Source organism: Chiloscyllium punctatum, chromosome 22, assembly GCF_047496795.1.
Source record: "Chiloscyllium punctatum isolate Juve2018m chromosome 22, sChiPun1.3, whole genome shotgun sequence".
NCBI classification, from domain to species: Eukaryota; Metazoa; Chordata; class Chondrichthyes; order Orectolobiformes; family Hemiscylliidae; genus Chiloscyllium; species Chiloscyllium punctatum.
Genome location: NC_092760.1, coordinates 63,052,202 through 63,065,129, shown reverse-complemented (window position 1 = coordinate 63,065,129; position 12,928 = coordinate 63,052,202). Strand labels below are relative to the sequence as shown.

The following is a 12,928-nucleotide window of genomic DNA, read 5'->3' as shown; positions in this document are numbered from 1 at the left end:
TAAGAACAGCATTGGCTACCTTCACTTCTTTGACCCTGAACCAAAGATGGTACAAACCCAGAGATATTTCCTACCTTCTTTCCACCAGGAGATGATGTGTCAGGTGGTGGGGTACTGGTGATGTTAAGCGGACTGGAACTGCAGCTTGAAGGGGAGGATCCTCTAATCCTGTCAAATACAAAGTCACATCTCAATAACAACTTATATAGTGGCTTTAATGTTCAGCACTTCACAGGAACATTATAAAGCGAAATCGACACCAGGACAAACAAGTGGATATTATATCAGGTGATGAAAAGCCTGGCCAAGGAGATAAGTTTTGAGGATGTCTTAAATCAGGACAGTGAGATAGTATAGTGGAGGGTTAGGAGAAAGTTAATGATCACAACACCAGGTTATAGTCCAACAGGTATATTTGGAAGCACTAGCTTTCATAGCGCTGCTCCTTCATCAGGTGGTTGTGGCGTACAAGATTGTTGGACACAGAAATTATAGCAAAAGTTTACAGTGCGATGTAACTGAAATTATATTTTGAAAAAGGCCTGGATTGTTTGTTAAGTCTCTCACCTTTTAGAATGGTTTCAGTTCTTTCATATGTAAATTCCAGAACTTTCTTAAAGTTACATTCGCAAGCGAACTTTAACAATAGGTGCCATGTTGGCCCAGAGAACCCACAGCAATAAAAATCAGAGATGCAAAAGAGACCTGAATTACAGAAGCACAAATACCTTTGCGGATTGTGGGGCTGGAGGAGATTACAGACATAGGGACGAGGGGGAGACCATGAGGGGTGGGGGTGGGGTGGTATTTGAAAACAAGGAGGAAAGTTTAAAGTCTGAACTAATGGAGACAAATGGAGGTCAGTGGGCGCAAGGGTGGCAGAAGAATGGGGTGAATTAAAAGTGAGCAGCAGAGTTTTAGCTTACCTTAAACCTACCGAGTGTGTTTGATAATGCATTTGGGCAGGATAAACATGAAAAACGATAGGACCTAGGAAGCCCAGAGTATCAGAAGGATCTTGGTGTGTATGCCCCACCAGGGCAGATAGATGAAGTGGTTAAGGCAGCCTATGGTATACTTCCCTTTATTAGCTGAGGCAAAGAAATTAAGATGAGGGAGGTTATGCTTGAACTGTATAAGACATTGGTGAGGCCACAGTTAGAGTACTGTACGCAGTTCCACATGTGGAATCCACATTTACAGAAGGGATGTGACTGCACTGAAGAGGGGACAGAGGGGATTTACCAGGATGTTGTCTGGGCTGTTTCAGTTTCAGTTAAGAGGAGAGATTGGATATTGATAGCAGAGGGGTAAAATTGAGATAAAATTATGAGGGGCATGGATAGGGAAGACAGAATTTTTTTTTGATAAAGGGATCAATGACCAAGGGGCATAGACTTAGACAAGGACCAGAAGGTTTAGAACCTTTCAACCAGAGGCTGGTGGGAATCTGGAACTTAGTAAGAGTGGCAGAAGCCTCCTAAATATTTAAAAATCCAGCTGCAATTCCAAGGCTATGAGCCAAGTGATGGAAAGTGGGATTCGAATAGTTTGGTAGTTGCTTTTGGTCAGGGTGAAAGTGATGGGTCAAAGAGCCTGTTTCCATGCTGTAGGTCTCTCATAGAATATGGGAAACCCCCAGGATTGCGTTAGTCAAGTCTAGAGATAGAAAAGGCACAAGGAAAGTTTCGGCAGCAGACATGCTAACACAGAAGCAACATCAGGCAAGGTGAGGGGAAATTCAAATCAGTGACCTTGGTTGTGGCATAAATGAGTCAGAAGCTTCTCTTGGGTTGAATGTAACAGCCAAGCTGCGAGGGGATTATTATCAGAAACATTAGGAATATGCCAAAACGATAGAATAATCTTAGAATGAAGTCACAGAAGCAAGGCTCAGTTGGCTGGGCAGCAAGCTTGTAATGAAGAGTTGGTTCAAATGCCGCACTCTACAGGACTCCATGAAGGAGCCTTCTTCTCAACTTCTCCCCTCACCTGAGGCATGTTAAACTACCACCAGTTATCTTTCTTTAACAAAACAGCAGCCCCATGGTCCCGTAATATTGTGGCAACGTTGTCTTTTAGAACCATACAACAGGCATGAAATCGGTTGGCCCCTCATGGTGGTCGGCTCACTGAAGTTAGTTATCCAATTCAGCTCACCCCCTTATACTAAACCCATAGGCCTGAAAAATTCTCAAATATTTCTCCTACTTCTTATTGAAAGTTGCTGTCGAATCTGCTTCCCATCCCCACTCAGGTGGGGTATTTCACTTGCTGCGTAAATAATCTCACCCCCTCAGCCCTTTTCCCAATTACAGAGGAACCTCAATTAATCTGAATATCAGATTATCCGCAAAGATTGCAAGGTCCCGATGCTTGGGGGAACTATGTTATCCGGCATTTGATTAACCAAACTAAATTCTCCCCGTCCGTGTCCTTCGAATAACCGAGGTTCCTGTGTACCTTAAATGTGCGCCCTCTGGTGATCAATCCTTCTGCCTGCGGAAAGAGGTTCTCCTCCCCTTACTCTATCAATAAAAAACTTAAAATATTAAATACCTCTATTCAATGTTCCCGTAGCCATTCAGCACACAAAGAAACAACGGATGCACATATCAGAACTTCACAATATCCCAAAACACTTTGAAGCAATTGAAATAGTCTTTTCTGTCATACAGTAACTGTTGTAACCTAAGAAACAGGGGAGCGAAAACGCACACAGCGAGTTCCCACAAACAGGAATGTAACAATAACCAGGTTTTCTGTTTTTAAGTGTTGTTCATGGTAGTACAATATTGATCCCAACGGCTGGCAGAACTGCCCGTCTTTTCTCATGGTGGGTAACAGGGGCTTGCTGAACTTTTCAAAGCCAAGACTCCAGATCTCAGACAGTGCAGCACACCCGCAGTGATGCACTGAGGATGTCAACCTGGTTTTTGTGCTCACGTGTTCACACAGGGATTTGAACCCACAACATTGATGCGGGGGGTGCTGAGCTGCCTTACCCACTGAGCCATGGCCACACGTTACTGTGTCAAACTATGGACCAACATGGGGATGCTCAATCCACGATAGCTCAGTTTTCTAATAAGAGACGTAAAAGGCTGAATGCTTGAACAAGGCGCAGAGCACTGTATAATGCCACTCTATCCTCATTGCCGAAAATCATTTAATCCCCACAGATACGTCAATGACAAACAAATCACCTTTGTAGCTCCATCACTTCCTCAGCAATCATGCGACCAATTTTCCCAGCTCCTGCACGGGTGCCCCCAGGAATTCCAGGGACAGTGGTGAGTGCACGCTTTGAACTGGCTAGTCAGTGAGAGAGAAGGACAAGAGCTTAGAAGTATAGGAGCAGAATGACTATGTTACCAGACTAGTACTTGTGAGACCCACTGTATTAATGATCGTTCTGGCCTCTATATGCAAGGATGTATATACTTTCATGGCAGGCAGCACATTGAAGATTCACTACGTAGACTCCAGAGATGACTGGGTTATCGTACAAGAACCAGGGACAGAGATGAGTCATCTGCCATGCCCCACTCTCCCTCTCGTACGTTTTCGCCCCATTAGAAACCTGATAAGGTAAAGAAGCCCCAAAAGAGGCTTTCACATACAACTGCTGATTAACACTCATTCCTGATGAAGGGCTTTTGCCCGAAATGTCGATTCTCCTGCTCCTCAGATGCTGTGCTTCTCCACACTCTCAACTCTAATCTCCAGCATCTGTAGTCCTCACTCTCACCTTGCTGATTAAAACCGTCCAGCTAAAAGTCAAGGATAAGTAAAAAGCAAAATACTGCAGATGTTGGAAATCTAAAATAATAACAGAAAATGCTGGACAAACCCTCCTCCAATTCCATTTTGATTTTGCTTCTCCCTCTTATCCTATCCTTCCTTTTTGTCATCGTCTCACTGGTGACGGTGGCTTTGATAACCCACTAAAAGAAAATGCTGGACAACATTCAGGTGTGTGGTGAGAGAGGAACAATGAACGTTTCAGCTCTAAAACCTTCCATTTGAATGGTAGGTCGACAGCTAACTTTAACCTGAGACAAATAGACTGCTCGTTACCCAAAGGGTATTGAGGGATATGGGCCAAAGGCAGATTATATTGCGACTGACACGCAACCAATCTCACTGACTAAACGGTCTCCTCATGTTTCCAAAATCAGCTGGACTACCTTAGATGGTGGGGAGACATCTGTGGGAGAACAGGAGACAGCTGCAAATCCCTCTCTAAGAAAAGCAAAGACCCACACGTTTATGATTCAAAAAAAAAGTAAAACCTGCCACATACCTTCTCCAGTCTGTAACACGCTGTCCATGTTCGAAGGAGAACCAGAGAGAGGCAGAGGAGCTCCATCCCCTCTATCCAGAGAGCTGGCACTGAAATGGTAAAGGCAACCAATAATTAGCAGCTTCAGTGAGATGACAGTAAATGTGGCATCATTGAGAGGTGGCAGGGCAACCTCGTAAGATGGTTAAATTAGTGTATTTGCTTCAACAGTTTACATCAAATACAAACACAGAATAACCAAGCCAAGACTTTATAATGCCATGGTTAAGTCTCAGCGAGAGAATCATAAGCAGTTATGGGTTTATCCTTCCTCAGAAAGGGTACAGACGAAGCTCATCAGAAATCGGGGACTTCAGTTTAAAAGGTCTGGTTAGAAAGCACATAGCAACCTAATAAAGTTTTGATATAGAGAATGAAAAGTACAATTCTTCTGGTGAATGGGTCAGTGACCAGAGGAAATAGAATTAAAACCATGAGTTAATGTAGAGTTAAGATCCAGTGGGAGATCATAGATAAAAAAAATTCATCAGTGTGGAAATAGGCCCTTCGGCTCAGCAAGACCACACTGACCCTCTGAAGAGTATCCCACCCAAACCCATTACGCTACATTTAATGCACTTAACCTACACATTCCTGAGCACTATGGGAAATTTAGCCTAGCCAATTCACCCAACCCGCACATCTTTGGATTGTGGGAGGAAACTGGTGCACCCTCTGTTTGACGGTGATGAGGAGAATTATTCACCCCTCCCTCTGCAAAGAGCAGTCAGGATCTGGGACACTACCTGAAAAAGGTGGTGAAAGCTGGATCCATAAACAGTGTTAAAAGGGGATCTGGACAGGAGCTTGAGGAAGAGGACAGTGGGAAATGTGGGACTAAACACTCATCACAGGCAGGAGTGTGTAACTGGCCTGTTTCTGTACCATAAAACACTCCAGGTCTGGAGCACGTTCTTGTGTCCTTCAGCAGGATGGACCCTATCACAGTTGCACGTAACAGCTCCTGGTTATATCTCACAATAACAGATTTATCTAGCGCGGTTAATGCTGCAATCAATCCCAAGAGAGCATCATCAGAGAAAATCTGACATGTAAGCAGATACTAGGGCAGCAGAGACAATGTCTGGTCAGAGAGGTACTTTGCTGAGGAGTTTCTTAGAGAAGGAGAGAGAGAGAGAGAGAGAGAGAGAGAGAGAGAGCGCACGAGAGCGCGCGCGCTCTATCTCTCACGCGCTCTCTCTTTCTTTCGCTCTCTCTTTCACTCACACGCTCTCTCACTCTTGCGCACGCTCACACTCTCTCTCTCGCATGCACTCTCACTCGCGTGCTCTCTCACTCTCCGCGCATGCGCAGGAGAGAGAAAGCGCACATGTGCGCAAGAGAAAGAGTGCGCACGAGCACACGGGAGAGAGAGCGCGCGAGAGCACGAGAGAGAGATAGAGCGACGCACGAGAGTGAGACACACGAGAGAGAGCAAGTGGGCATGCGTGAGCGAGTGCGCTCTCTCTGTGTTTCTCTCTCGCGCGCACGCGCTCTTTTTCTCTCTCTGTCGCGTGCTCTCTCTCGCGCTCATGCGCTCTCTCTGAGATTTATCTTGCGCACGCTCTCTCTCTCGCGTGCTCTCTCTCTCTTGCACACGCGCGCACAAGAGAGAGAGGGTGAGAGAGCGTGCACGCGAGAGAAAGAGAGAGAGCACTCGCGCGAGGGAGAGCAAGAGCGCGCGCGCGAGAGAGAGAGCGAGAGCGCGTGAGAGCATGAGTGCGAGAGCGAGAGAGCGCGCGAGCACATGAGCAAGAGAGAGAGAGCGCGAGAGAACGCGCTAGAGAGAGAGAGTGAGAGTGAGAGAGAGCGCGAGCACGAAAGAGCGAGAGTGCACGTGCGAGAGAGAGCAAGAGCACGCACACGAGAGAGAGCGAGAGAGCGTGAGAGAGAGAACGAGAGCGCGCGCGAGAGAGCGAGAGCGTGCGCGAGAGAGCGAGAGCGCGCGCGAGAGAGTGAGAGCGCGCGCGAGAGAGAGAGCAAGAGCGCGCGCGAGAGAGAGAGCGAGAGCGCACGCGAGAGAGAGAGCGAGAGCGCGCGCGAGAGAGAGAGCGAGAGCGCGCGCGAGAGAGAGCGCGCATGCGAGAGAGCGCGCATGCGAGAGAGAGAGCGAGCGCGCGCGAGAGAGAGAGCGAGAGCGCACGCGAGAGAGCGCGAGCGAGAGCGCGCGCGAGAGAGAGCGAGAGCGCGCGCGAGAGAGAGAGAGCGCGCGCGCGAGAGAGAGAGCGAGAGCGAGAGCGCGCGCGCACGTGAGCGAGAGAGCGCGCATGCGAGAGAGCGCGCATGCGAGAGAGCGCGCATGCGAGAGAGCGCGTGAGAGACAGAGCGAGAGCGCGCGCGAGAGGGAGAGAGCAAGAGCGCGCGCGAGAGAGAGAGCGAGAGAGAGCGAGAGAGAGAGCGAGAGCGAGAGCGAGAGAGAGCGAGAGCGAGCGCGAGAGAGAGAGCGAGAGCGAGAGCGCGCGCGCACGTGAGCGAGAGAGCGCGCATGCGAGAGAGCGCGTGAGAGACAGAGCGAGAGCGCAAAAGAGAGAGAGCGAGCGCTAGACAGAGAGAGCGAGAACGCATGTGAGACAGAGAGCAAGAGCGCGTGCACGCGAGAGAGAGACCAAGAGCGCGAGCGCATGTGCGAGAGAGAGCACGCGCTCGGGCGAGAGAGAACGATAGCGCGCGCCAGAGAGAGAGAGAGAGAGCGAGAGCCCGAGCGAGAGAGAGAGAGAGACCCCGCGCGAGAGAGAGAGAGAGACAGAGTGTGAGAGCGCACGCACGCGAGAGAGCGAGCGAGAGCGCACGCCTGAGGGAGCGAGAGCACGCAGGAGAGAGAGCGAGAGAGCGCGCGTAAGAGAGAGAACGAGCACTAGACAGAGAGAGCGAGAGCGCACGCGCGAGAGAAAGCAAGAGCACGCGCACGCGAGCGAGAGAGAGAGCACAGAGAGAGAGAGAGAGAAAACGAGAGCGCGTGCCCGAGAGCAAGCGCGAAAGAGCGAGAGCGAGTGCGAAAGTGGGAGAGCAAGAGAGAGCGCACACGCGCGAGAGAGAGAGCGAACGAGAGCATGCGCCCGAGAGAGCGCGCGCGCGAAAGAGAGCACGCGCCCGAGAGACAAAGTGCACATGCACGTGAGCGCGATCGAGAACGCACGCTAAAGAGAGAGAACGCGTGCAAGAGAGCGAGAGCGCGCGCGTGAGAGAGAGCAAGAGTGAGAGGGCGCACGCGAGAGTGAGCGAGAGCGTGCGCCAATCGAGAGAGAAAGCGAGAGCACGCGCCGCACGAGAGAGAGAGAGCGCGAGACCGTGCGCCGCAAGAGAGAGATTGAGATCGCGTGCCTAAGGGAGCGAGAACGTATGCGAGAGGGCGAGCGAGAGCGCGAAAGAGAGCGAGTGCTAGACAGAGAGAGTGAGAGCGCACGCGAGAGAGAGAGAGCGAGAGCGAGAGAGAGCACGCGCTCGGGCGAGAGAGAACGAGAGAGAGATAGAGCGATGCACGAGAGTGAGACACACGAGAGCGAGCAAGTGGGCATGCGTGAGCGAGCGCGCTCTCTCTGTGTTTCTCTCTCGCGCGCACGCGCTCTTTTTCTCTCTCTGTCGCGTGCTCTCTCTCGCGCTCATGCGCTCTCTCTGAGATTTATCTTGCGCACGCTCTCTCTCTCGCGTGCTCTCTCTCTCTCTTGCACACGCGCGCACAAGAGAGAGAGGGTGAGAGAGCGTGCACGCGAGAGAAAGAGAGAGAGCACGCGCGCGAGGGAGAGCAAGAGCGCGCGCGCGAGAGAGAGAGCGAGAGCGCGTGAGAGCACGAGTGCGAGAGCCAAGAGAGCGCGCGAGCACATGAGCAAGAGAGAGAGAGCGCGAGAGAACGCGCTAGAGAGAGTGAGAGTGAGAGAGAGCGCGAGCACGAAAGAGCGAGAGTGCACGTGCGAGAGAGAGCAAGAGCACGCACACGAGAGAGAGCGAGAGAGCGCGTGAGAGAGAGAACGAGAGCGCGCGCGAGAGAGCGAGCGCGCGCGCGAGAGAGCGAGCGCGCGCGCGAGAGAGCGAGAGCGCGCGCGCGAGAGAGAGAGAGCGAGAGCGCGCGCGCGAGAGAGAGCGAGAGCGCGCGCGAGAGCGAGAGCGCGCCCGCACTGAGCGAGAGAGCGCGTGAGAGACAGAGCGAGAGCGCGAAAGAGAGAGAGCGAGCGCTAGACAGAGAGTGCGAGAACGCATGTGAGACAGAGAGCAAGAGCGCGTGCACGCGAGAGAGAGAGCAAGAGCGCGAGCGCATGTGCGAGAGAGAGCACGCGCTCGGGCGAGAGAGAACGATAGCGCGCGCCAGAGAGAGAGAGACAGAGCGAGAGACCGCGCGAGAGAGAGAGAGAGAGAGAGAGTGTGAGAGCGCACGCCTGAGGGAGCGAGAGCACGCAGGAGGGAGAGCGAGAGAGCGCGCGTAAGAGAGAGAACGAGCGCTAGACAGAGAGAGCGAGAGCGCACGCGCGAGAGAAAGCAAGAGCACGCGCACGCGAGCGAGAGAGAGAGCACAGAGAGAGAGAGAGAGAAAACGAGAGCGCGTGCCCGAGAGCAAGCGCGAAAGAGCGAGAGCGAGTGCGAAAGTGGGAGAGCAAGAGAGAGCGCACACGCGCGAGAGAGCGAACGAGAGCATGCGCCCGAGAGAGCGCGCGCGCGAAAGAGAGCACGCGCCCGAGAGACAAAGTGCACGTGCACGTGAGCGCGATCGAGAACGCACGCTAAAGAGAGAGAACGCGTGCAAGAGAGCGAGAGCGCGCGCGTGAGAGAGAGCAAGAGTGAGAGGGCGCACGCGAGAGTGAGCGAGAGCGTGCGCCAATCGAGAGAGAAAGCGAGAGCACGCGCCGCACGAGAGAGAGAGCGAGACCGTGCGCCGCAAGAGAGAGATTGAGATCGCGTGCCTAAGGGAGCGAGAACGTATGCGAGAGAGCGAGCGAGAGCGCGAAAGAGAGCGAGTGCTAGACAGAGAGAGTGAGAGCGCACGCGAGAGAGAGAGAGCGAGAGCGAGAGAGAGCACGCGCTCGGGCGAGAGAGAACGAGAGAGAGATAGAGCGACGCACGAGAGTCAGACACACGAGAGAGAGCAAGTGGGCATGCGTGAGCGAGCGCGCTCTCTCTGTGTTTCTCTCTCGCGCGCACGCGCTCTTTTTCTCTCTCTGTCGCGTGCTCTCTCTCGCGCTCATGCGCTCTCTCTGAGATTTATCTTGCGCACGCTCTCTCTCTCGCGTGCTCTCTCTCTCTTGCACACGCGCGCACAAGAGAGAGAGGGTGAGAGAGCGTGCACACGAGAGAAAGAGAGAGAGCACGCGAGAGGAAGAGAGAGCACGCGCGCGAGGGAGAGCAAGAGCGCGCGCGCGAGAGAGAGAGCGAGAGCGCGTGAGAGCACGAGTGCGAGAGCGAGAGAGCGCGCGAGCACATGAGCAAGAGAGAGAGAGCGCGAGAGAACGCGCTAGAGAGAGAGAGTGAGAGTGAGAGGGAGCGCGAGCACGAAAGAGCGAGAGTGCACGTGCGAGAGAGAGCAAGAGCACGCACACGAGAGAGAGCGAGAGAGCGCGCGAGAGAAAGAACGAGAGCGCGCGCGAGAGAGCGAGAGCGCGCGCGAGAGAGCGAGAGCGTGCGCGAGAGAGCGAGAGCGCGCGCGAGAGAGCGAGAGCGCGCGCGAGAGAGCGAGAGCGCGCGCGAGAGAGAGAGAGCGAGAGCACGCGCGAGAGAGAGAGAGAGAGAGAGAGCGAGAGCACGCGCGAGAGAGAGAGAGCGAGAGCGCGCGCGAGAGAGAGCGAGAGCGAGAGCGCGCGCGCACGTGAGCGAGAGAGCGCGCAAGCGAGAGAGCGCGCATGCGAGAGAGCGCGTGAGAGACAGAGCGAGAGCGCGAAAGAGAGAGAGCGAGCGCTAGACAGAGAGTGCGAGAGCACATGTGAGACAGAGAGCAAGAGCGTGTGCACGCGAGAGAGAGAGCAAGAGCGCGAGCGCATGTGCGAGAGAGAGCACGCGCTCGGGCGAGAGAGAACGATAGTGCGCGCCAGAGAGAGAGAGAGAGCGAGAGCCCGCGCGAGAGAGAGAGAGAGAGAGAGAGAGTGTGAGAGCGCACGCACGCGAGAGAGCGAGCGAGAGCGCACGCCTGAGGGAGCGAGAGCACGCAGGAGAGAGAGCGAGAGAGCGCGCGTAAGAGAGAGAACGAGCGGTAGACAGAGAGAGCGAGAGCGCACGCGCGAGAGAAAGCAAGAGCACGCGCACGCGAGCGAGAGAGAGAGCACAGAGAGAGAGAGAGAAAACGAGAGCGCGTGCCCGAGAGCAAGCGCGAAAGAGCGAGAGCGAAAGCGGGAGAGCAAGAGAGAGCGCACACGCGAGAGAGAGAGAGCGAACGAGAGCATGCGCCCGAGAGAGCGCGCGCGCGAAAGAGAGCACGCGGCTGAGAGACAAAGTGCACGTGCACGTGAGCGCGATCGAGAACGCACGCTAAAGAGAGAGAACGCGTGCAAGAGAGCGAGAGCACGCGCGTGAGAGAGAGCAAGAGTGAGAGGGCGCACGCGAGAGTGAGCGAGAGCGCGCGCCGATCGAGAGAGAAAGCGAGAGCACGCGCCGCACGAGAGAGAGAGCGAGACCGTGCGCCGCAAGAGAGAGATTGAGATCGCGTGCCTAAGGGAGCGAGAACGTATGCGAGAGAGAGCGAGCGAGAGCGCGAAAGAGAGCGAGTGCTAGACAGAGAGAGTGAGAGCGCACGCGAGAGAGAGAGAGCGAGAGCGAGAGAGAGCACGCGCTCGGGCGAGAGAGAACGAGAGCGCGTGCCAGAGAGAGAGCGCGCGCGAGAGAGCGCGAGAGCGTGCGCACACGAGAGAGAGCGAGAGAGAGAGAGCGCGCGCGAAAGAGAGAGAACGAGCGCTAGATAGAGAGAGCGAGAGCACGCGAGAGAGAGAGAGCAAGAGCACGCGCACGCGAGCAAGAGAGAGAACAGAGAGAGAGAGAAAACGAGAGCGCGTGCCCGAGAGCAAGCGCGAGAGAGCGAGAGCGCATGTGCGAGAGAGTGCACGTGAGCGAGAGAGAGCGCGAATGAGAGCACGCGCCCGAGAGAGAGCACGCGCGCGAAAGAGTGCGAACAAGAGCGCGCGCCCGAGAGACAAAGCGCATGTGCACGTGAGCGCGATCGAGAACGCGCGTTAAAGAGAGAGAACAAGAGAGCGCGAGAGCGCGCGCGTGAGAGAGAAAGAGCATGCATGAGAGAGAGCAAGAGTGAGAGGGCGCATGCAAGAGTGAGCGAGAGTGAGAGAGCGCGAGAAAGTGTACGCTAGAGAGAGAGCGTGCGCGCACGTTAGAGAGAGCGAGAGCGAGAGAGCGCGCGAGAGAGCGAGAGCGCGCGCGAGAGAGCGAGAGCGCGCGCGAGAGCGAGAGCGCGCGCGAGAGAGAGAGCGAGCGCGAGAGAGAGAGCGAGCGCGAGAGAGCACGCGTGAGCGAGAGAGCGCGAGCGAGCGAGAGAGCGCGCGCGAGAGAGAGAGCGAGCGCGAGAGAGCACGCGTGAGCGAGAGAGCGCGAGCGAGCGAGAGAGCGCGCGAGAGAGAGAGCGAGAACGAGAGAGAGAGAGCGAGAGAGCACGCGAGAGCGAGAGAGCGCACGAGAGAGATAGAGAGAGCGAGAGCCAATGCGAGAGAGAGAAATCACGCGCACACGAGAGTGAGCGAGAGAGAGAGATAAAGCGAGAGTGAGAGCGAGGGAACGCGTGCTAGAGAGAGAGAGAGAGCGAGAGTGCGCGTGACAGCGAGAGAGAGCGCGTGACAGCGAGAGCGAGAGTATGCACGAGAGAGAAAGAGTGCGCGCGACAGAGAGTGAGCGAGAGCGCGAGCGAGAGCGCACGCGCGTGAGATAGAGAGAGTGAGAGGGCGCACACGAGAGTGACCGAGAGTGCGTGCACGTGAGAGAGAGAGCGAGAGCGTGCGCCTGAGGGAGCGAGAATGCACGCGAGAGAGCGCGAGAGCAAAAGAGAGAGCGAGCGCTAGACAGAGAGTGAGAGCACACGCGTGAGAGAGCGAGAGCGCGCACAAGAGCGAGAGCATGCACGAGAGTGAGAGCGCGCGCGAGAGAGAGTGAGAGCGCATGAGCGTGAGAGAGAGCAGGAGTGCACGAGAGAGAGCGCGAAAGAGAGAGAGCGAGAGTGCGCGTACAAGAGAGCGAAATCGCGCACGAGAGAGAGTGAGAGCGCATGCGCGAATGAGTGCGATTCCGTGTGTGAGAATGAGAGCGAGACCGCATGCGAGAGAGCGTGCGCGAAAGAGAGCGAGAGCGCGCGCAAGAGAGATCAGGCGCACGCAAAAGAGAGAGCGAGCGCGCGCAAAAGAGAGAGCGAGCGCGCGCAAAAGAGAGAGCGAGCGCGCAAAAGAGAGAGCGCGCGCGCGCAAAAGAGAGAGCGCGCGCGCGCAAAAGAGAGAGCGCGCGCGCGCAAAAGAGAGCGAGCGCGCGCAAAAGAGAGCGAGCGCGCGCAAAAGAGAGCGAGCGCGCGCAAAAGAGAGAGCGAGCGCGCGCAAAAGAGAGAGCGAGCGCACGCAAAGGAGAGAGCGAGCGCGCGCAAAAGAGAGAGCGAGCGCGCAAAAGAGAGAGAGAGCG

The 12,928-nt window shown here is 55.0% G+C and overlaps 1 protein-coding gene across 6 annotated transcripts in view; it reads right to left on the bottom strand.

Annotated features, from left to right (window-relative positions):
- Positions 1-12,928, bottom strand: part of bmal1a (basic helix-loop-helix ARNT like 1a) — a 68,181-nt gene that overhangs the window by 5,830 nt on the left and 49,423 nt on the right. For all 6 annotated transcript variants that reach the window (XM_072592510.1, XM_072592513.1, XM_072592511.1 and 3 more), the window contains 3 exons: positions 4,307-4,395; positions 3,207-3,315; positions 75-168 (listed from right to left, as the gene is read on the bottom strand). In XM_072592510.1, the coding sequence (XP_072448611.1) occupies positions 75-168; positions 3,207-3,315; positions 4,307-4,395 (292 nt within the window). The remainder of the gene's footprint in view (positions 1-74; positions 169-3,206; positions 3,316-4,306; positions 4,396-12,928) is intronic.